General features: G+C 36.7%; 1 protein-coding gene across 1 annotated transcript; it reads right to left on the minus strand.

Moving 5' to 3' along the window:
* Window positions 1-5,588: 5,588 nt before the first annotated feature.
* Window positions 5,589-6,810, minus strand: LOC111694636 (proline-rich receptor-like protein kinase PERK9). The gene is made up of 3 exons (XM_023463535.1): window positions 6,642-6,810; window positions 6,234-6,575; window positions 5,589-5,782 (listed from the first exon to the last, which is right to left on the minus strand). The coding sequence occupies exons 2-3, from the start codon at window positions 6,556-6,558 to the stop codon at window positions 5,622-5,624; spliced, it is 486 nt and encodes a 161-aa protein (XP_023319303.1). The 5' UTR covers window positions 6,559-6,575; window positions 6,642-6,810; the 3' UTR covers window positions 5,589-5,621.
* Window positions 6,811-7,334: the final 524 nt, after the last annotated feature.

Below are 7,334 nucleotides of genomic sequence, written 5' to 3' on the forward strand. Positions count from 1 at the left end.
GAGCTACGTTACGTCTGCAATGCCAAAAAAATTTCAATGAATTCGATTAGTTAGTGTCACTCGGAGTTTGAAAAATAGAAAAAATAGAAAGAAAACAATTCAATATACACTCCACCCGATGAGTGAGAATTGAATATACCAGGGCATAGTTTGTGAATTTAAACGATTAGTGCAATTTACAAGAATTGACTTTTATCTAACTCTAAATTTTCACTTTCACCGTAGCTTCGATATTTTTTCGGAAAAAATTTTTAGAAAGAAGCCTGGTTATCAAGAATGGGTGCAAACAATTACGGCATAAACTATATACAAATTGGGAAGTCCGAGGCCAACTGGACGAGGAGTACATCTCACAAATCTCAATTTTTCTTCTCATTGACGGTTTACCCACCAGCGCGGGTATTTACCTTGAATAGCCCCAGCTAATTTTGTATGTGATGGTCACAAAGTTGCTCGTCGTGTGCTCCAATAGATAAAAGTTGAGTTGCTGCCCAGTCAGGCATATCCTGCGTATAAGACTTTTACTTGAATAGCGATTATGTTGTGTGACCAATGTAAAAAATTATAATTGTTATTATTACTATTGCAGATGGAATTTACTCATGAGTTGATGTATTAATAGGTACATGTTGATATTCTATAGGTACTATCCAGTGCGCCTTGTTTCATTTTGTTTTTTTTTTACCTTTTACTTGTTTATCAAGGTTGACGTCTCTCGCGTAATATTGTATTGTTATATTTATGTGGTCAGGGTGTAATTAAATGATGTACGCGACAACGCAAATGTTATGGTGCATGTAGAAATACAAAAATTACAATTATTTATTTAATCGAGTTCTAAAGATAAAAAAAACATGTATTTCTATCGCCACGGCCATACAGTCGTCGTCTTAAAGTCTCGCGAAATGTCGTAGTCATGTTCGGCTGAGAACTCAGTCGGCAAAATAAATCAAACACACGTAAACGATCACAAAAAAAAGAACGATCAAGCCACCCCAGCATTGACAATCAAGCTTAGTTCTGAGATACATTTCGTTCTCACTCCTTTGCGGCTGTGGTGGTTGTGTGTCCAGTGTTATATTTGCTTGATCTCCTGGCTGGACGTTATACACAACTTCGCTTTGAGAAACTTCATTGATATGGGCGCTCGCTGGAGTCGCTGCGGGTGACGGCCGAGACTTGTCGTTGTTCGAAGGAGCTTCATCGGACTGAGCTCCCTCGAGTCCATTATTTGAGTGAGTTCGATTGAAGATCATCCTTCTGTCGCGAGACGCCATTTTTACAATAAAACACAAAAAACAGAAACGAGGATATTAGGAGGAGAATCGGTTCCTTCAACGTCGTCCGGGATACTGGCAGTTACTCGAGACTTTCCGATTTGACGTACCTACGTTTAAGTTAGCGATACGTAAACATAGGCCGCTGCGATGTTTACATCTTGTGCGTACAACGACGGCGATGACAACGACAAATTTCAAATATGAACTGCAGCAACGAACTTTGCATTGAAAATAATGAAAGTAAAAGTCTTCAGATATTAAGGGAACACCTTATACTCAAAAATTATTGATTCGATTTTTGAGTAGAATTTTTCCTTTCCTTTTCATTGAATGTTTTGGTACTCCAAAATTTTGATTTTGCCTTAAGATACAGCGGTTTCCGTGAGCCATTTCCCCATACTTCGCGTCTTAAACTTTTTCTTATTTAGTGTTTTCTGGCGAATATTGTTTTTGGTCATCTATCGTAACTTTTAAAGGGTACCGATTGAGCTTCAGCACCAGGGTACCGTACACTTCTTTAAAACATCAATGTTTACGGTCACTACCGCGGATCGAACCAATAAGTCACTCTCAAACAGTATTTTTATGACTTATATTTCGGCAAGTAAAATGAAAAAAATGTATGCTTAATTGTTTATGCAGAGCAATATGCGTGTTCGATGACTCCTAAAGTGCTTGTGTTTGTAAGCATTGATGTTCTAAAAAAATATACGCGATCCTGGCGCTGAAGCTACCCTCTGAAAATTACGACAGGCGGCCAAAAATACTACTCGCCATAAAAAACTAAAAAAGAAAAAATTTTTCATGCAAAGTTTAGAAAAAAGGCTCGCGAACGCAGCTCTGTATTTCATGCAATATCGAAATTTTGGAATTTTTGAAAAATTCAATGAAAAGGAGAAGAAAAATCCAATAAAATTTTTTTGAGTTTAAGGTGTATGTGTCCCCTCATTGAATTTGAAATTGTAAACGATGTTGTCTAAATTTTGTTTTGATGAATGTCGTACCGTTTGACAAAGCCTCTTAGCTCTATATAATGAGGCTTCGACCGAGGCTATTGATTTTCGTGAAAATAATCCCGAAAAAGATGAGGAAACGATTTCTTTGATCAATCACGTCGGATCTATTATTGTAAATTGATAGAAATTAAAATATAGGCTGACGCTATTTTGCAATCGTATAATCACAACTTGTACACTACTTCATACTTAATATGCCAATGAATTAGATTTATTAATGGATCTCCAATTTAGTTATATTAAATACCTTTTGACTTACATTGGAAGATCTCCTAAAGAGATTTCACTTAAACTTAAATCGACATTGTATCTGTGAATCTGAAATTTTCTGTAAAAAAATGTTGGTACAAGCAAAATAGACCACGACCATTGCACATTACATTCTAATTATAAAATGGAGTAGGAGCCATTACACAATGTATATGAGCGCCAGTTGACGATTCGTTCCATTTTAAAAAATTCAAACCGTCTTTGATTTTGATACATCGACGGTCTCGTCAAAGAGTAGCACTTTTACTTTAAGAAGAGATTAGAAACGTTCTACTCTTTATAAAGAGCATCGATGTATCAATAGACTGACGGATAGTGACTGATAATAGGTGCTGATTTTTAAACTTATGCCCTTAAAAAGCCTGAAAGATACATTGATAACAAGCTCAAAAAACGGAATATTAGCGTGGTGATTTGTTTTTAATTTGCAACAAATTTTGGCCTTGTGTGCTGATTTTTTATTTTATGACATTATCAAAAGATGATAGTTTAGTACTGATCGAGTCTTTATTTTGCTAGGCATAAAAGCACCTAGTGTCCTTTGGTGTAGATCTTCATGGTCATAGTGTAATAAAAACCCATGATTGTGTGCTGACTTTTAAATTTATGCCAATGCGAGGGATGAAATTTTTAAACTTAGAGAATACATATTTTGGTTTTGAGGTAAATATGTTTTAACCCGAAATATTGCGTAAATTTCGGGTTAGACACTGCAGAGTCTATATTTTTATATCTACTAGTGGCACTTATGACATTATAATTTATGTATTCTATTTCTATAAGTTTAAAAATTTCATACCTTGCATTGTCATAAGTTTAAAGATCAACACGCATTCATGGGTTTTTATGGGAGGGGCTCGAAAAACCGAAACTCTCTTGACCTACTGCATCTTTTAACAAAAAAAAATATATAGTCCCATTATTTTTATAATCCTAATGTTGAAAGTCGAAATTATGATGCAATAATTAAGTTAAAACGAAAGGCGATTTCACGATTGAGTCATTATAATTATAACGAACGGTAAAAATTATCAAAAACCTATTTTATTTGACACTCGTGAAAACTTCGAATGAAAAATAGAACTACTGAAAGCAAAAGTTAAAATATCCTAATTCCGTACGATCGAAAGGCTTCAACCGACGACCTCATTTAAATTACGATGTAACACCACAGATGGCTCTGTACAATGAAGATTGAAAAATAAGCTAAAATATGTAGGGACGCTGTGATATAAAAGATGCGGCTTACGGCATTTATGTTTTCATTCGTCAATTTCGAGTTTCATAAAAAAAAAATCCATTTACAAATAATGACAGAATTTCATATTATTTTATGAAACATTAAATGAAATAATGTTGAACAAAATATCGTTTTTATGTCAATCCAAACCTGAATTAACATTTGGCTCGCCCCGAGCTAAATGAGAATATTACATTAGGCTACGAGATGCACAAATAACTGTATTTGCATCTATGAAGCGCATAAAACTCTGAGATTTTTAAGTTATTCACTTCCTAGGTACAAAGCATACCATTATCAATCTCAGCGCGAGTTCACCTGGCTCTTCAAAAGCTCTTTTATGACTCAATCTTAGATTCGGACTTGTGAGCGATTATCAGCGTTCAAGTTTTTTGCTCAATATCAAATCGAAAAAACTACTTCTGTGGCCAATCTCTAATATTATCCTTTTTTGATGTTTTTACGCGTTAGAATTTCGATAGAGAGCAACGTACTATGCGATTCCCTGCGTAGTGCAGAGTCAACTCGGTGAAACGTGTGGAATCGGTACGGTAGCTGGTACGCGATGCTCGAGTTCGCTGATGATCCGCGCATGTATCTCAGAACTGCGCAAGAATCGAAAAAAAACTTTTAATTCCATGATCACGCTTCAACTAGCACGCAGAGCTTGATAAATCTCACTTTGATCACTTTGGCCGGTGAACGGCTGCATGAAGTACGAAAAGGTCGCGGTGAAGAGATTGATGGAGAGAAAGTCGATGAACACTCGAGCCCTGAAATAGTACCGGCGCAGCGTCGTGATCTCCTGGTCTGTGTAATCTGCGGCGAAATCGCTCGCGACCTGGCCCAGCTGCTGACCTATCTCTCCATTGCCGAGCCACAGGGACAGCGTGTAAGCATGGATGTGCGTGAACGCCGCGTTACCCGTCAGATTCAGGACGATGCGCTCAAAGTCGCCGAGCGACAGCACGAGGTCGAGCTACTCGAGGCCCATCGCCGCCGTTAAGTAGGCGAGATTCAAGTAAAAACGGGTGAACCTGAATTTGCCTGGGTGGAGGCCGTTTAGGAGGAGCAGCTCGTTCCACTCGAAGGCTCGGCTGCAGTAGCGCAGCTTCTCCTGCTTTTTCGCTAATTGATATGAAAAAATTATTAATATCTCGCGAATTTGGCTGCGCGAGAGAACGATACACTGAGTAAGCGACCCAATCATCCAGCTAATGAATGTAAGAGCCAATGAAGCAACAGCTCTTTGCATTGTCGATTAACGAGGACGATAAATTTTTAATAGAATTATTAATTAGATTTTTTTTTAGTTTGTGGATTGCTTTTTTACTTTATTATTTAATCATGTCAAGTATACAGATCCAAACAGTAATTTTCTCTCCACACATTTGGAGTAACAACATCAACTATAGGTAAGTATTTACATTAATTAAATTACGTAGTTACATTACCAATTCGATGATGATCTATATTTAAGAAAAAAAAACATAAGTATTTAAATTATATGTTATTATAATTATAAAAAAGTTAAATTTGATATAATTGAAAACTCAGATAAAACTTGTGGCCTCTGCCGAACATGTTTGTTGTATATAAAATAAAATATAAATAGAAATAAAGATGTTTTACATCAATGTAGGAAATAAGATTAATTAAAACTAACAATAAAACAAATGTTTTATAATATTACAAAATGTGCATAAAAAACTTTAATCCCGTACAGGCAGGGGATTTTTAAATCAATTATTATAAAAAGAAAAATGGTGTACATTATTAAAAAGAAAATAGAAACATTAAAATTTTTCATCTAAATCATTGAAAAATTCGGAGGAAACCTGTGCTTTCTCCTCGACAAGCTGGGCATCTTGTATCAGATGCAAGAACTCTTTCCGTGCAGTATAGGCAGCAAATGTAATGACCACAAGGCAAGAAGCAGTGTGTTCTGTTTTCGGTCATACAAACAACGCATGGGTCTGAAACAAATTTATTGTTATGTTGAAATGGTTGTTAGGATTTTAAAATGAAAATTTATTGATTATAATATTATATGTTATATTAAAATGTTTTTAAAAGGAGTCTAACGATGTCGATCATGAATTAATAGATCAAGACAACGACGCGACTCTACCCTTGGAAGTTTGCGAAAACTAATTTCGAGCGAGCGAACACTCAATCCGCACAGCTGCAAAAATAATGATAAAAATCGTAAACTGAATGGGACTCCAAGTTACGTACGCGTATTACTACGCATTACAATTGAGTCTCTGCTGATTCACCAGACAGGACGATATTTCATCACAATAATCGCACCACTGTTACGAATGAAGTTACGGCTACGCGTAAAATTATAAATTTAGATGATATATATGAAAATCATATATAAAAAGGTTTACCACAGTAAATCGTAATTTTTTTGTACTTTACCACTACTCTGGTGAGGTCCTATTGGCGGTGGTGGTGGAAGCGGCATTGGCAGTACATTTTCAGGATCAGCAGCTGCTACTCGTGGAGGCTCTGGAGCAACGACATTTTCTGGTGGTGGCGGTGGTCTCGGCATCAGCAATATATTTGCAGGTTCAACAGCATCTACTCGTGGAGGCTCTGGAGCAACGACATTTTCCTGTGGTGACGGTGGTCTCGGCATCGGCAATACATTTGCATCATCAACAGCAGCTACTCGCGGAGGCTCTGGTGCAACGACATTTGGAGGTGCTAGTCGTTGTCCTTGGACTAGCCCTCTGCGATGCATTTGGCGACGATAATTACCTTTGAATATAATAACACAATAAAATAATATATTCGACTGTAAATGGTAGCGATTGAATACTTTACCACGATTCAAAAAGAATGGCCTAGCTGCAGCGTTATTCGCTCTTCGGTCATGCGCAGGAAACTCCAAAGATCTCCATCTTCTGATCGAATTGAGCACAGAACTAAATGGAACAAGGCTAGCAGCTTCAGAGTAGAGTAAAGCACACGTATCGTACACTTGACGTGGCTCTCGGTGATCACGCCTAGCAGCATTTTTTAAAATGTTCTTGAAACGAGCGATTTCTATAGTCTCTTGATTCGGGACACAGCTGGCAGAATGTGGTTGTACTATGATGAAATTATCAAGTTCACGTCGATAAAGTTTCGCCGTTCCATAACATCCTTGATCTACGTTGTGGCATCGTAAGTCGCTAAAGTGAAAGAATAAAAACAAAGAATAAAAGCATTCGTAATTAAAATAGCTCGTAAGTAAATAGCTTCATCATATTTTAAACTAGTACATATTGCGACCGGTACAAAAAAACGAAGTGATCCGTTTCTCATATTTTTACCTCATACTTTTTTCGCATCAGATATTAAATCCAAATTTAATAAAATAAAAATTAAAAATGAGAGCTAAATACTCTTGTAACTACGGCTACTACTGGAATATAAAGCGCGCTGGTCGTGTACGCTATAAGAACCTTAATAAATCTCACGTGTCATCGTGCATACTAACTCACGATCATTTTTCGGAGCGCATTTTCTCGCTGA

The sequence above is a fragment of the Trichogramma pretiosum genome, unplaced genomic scaffold, assembly GCF_000599845.2.
Source record: "Trichogramma pretiosum strain Unisexual culture from Peru unplaced genomic scaffold, Tpre_2.0 scaffold165, whole genome shotgun sequence".
NCBI classification, from domain to species: Eukaryota; Metazoa; Arthropoda; class Insecta; order Hymenoptera; family Trichogrammatidae; genus Trichogramma; species Trichogramma pretiosum.

What these genes read in the sequence shown, in the direction of transcription:
- LOC111694636 (XM_023463535.1), bottom strand. Translation starts at nt 6,558, where the DNA reads ATGCATCGCAGAGGGCTAGTCCAAGGACAACGACTAGCACCTCCAAAT. An exon ending in AGGACCTCACCAGAGTAGTG is followed by an intron (nt 5,783 to 6,233) that starts GTAAAGTACAAA and finishes AATTTGTTTCAG; the next exon opens with ACCCATGCGTTGTTTGTATG.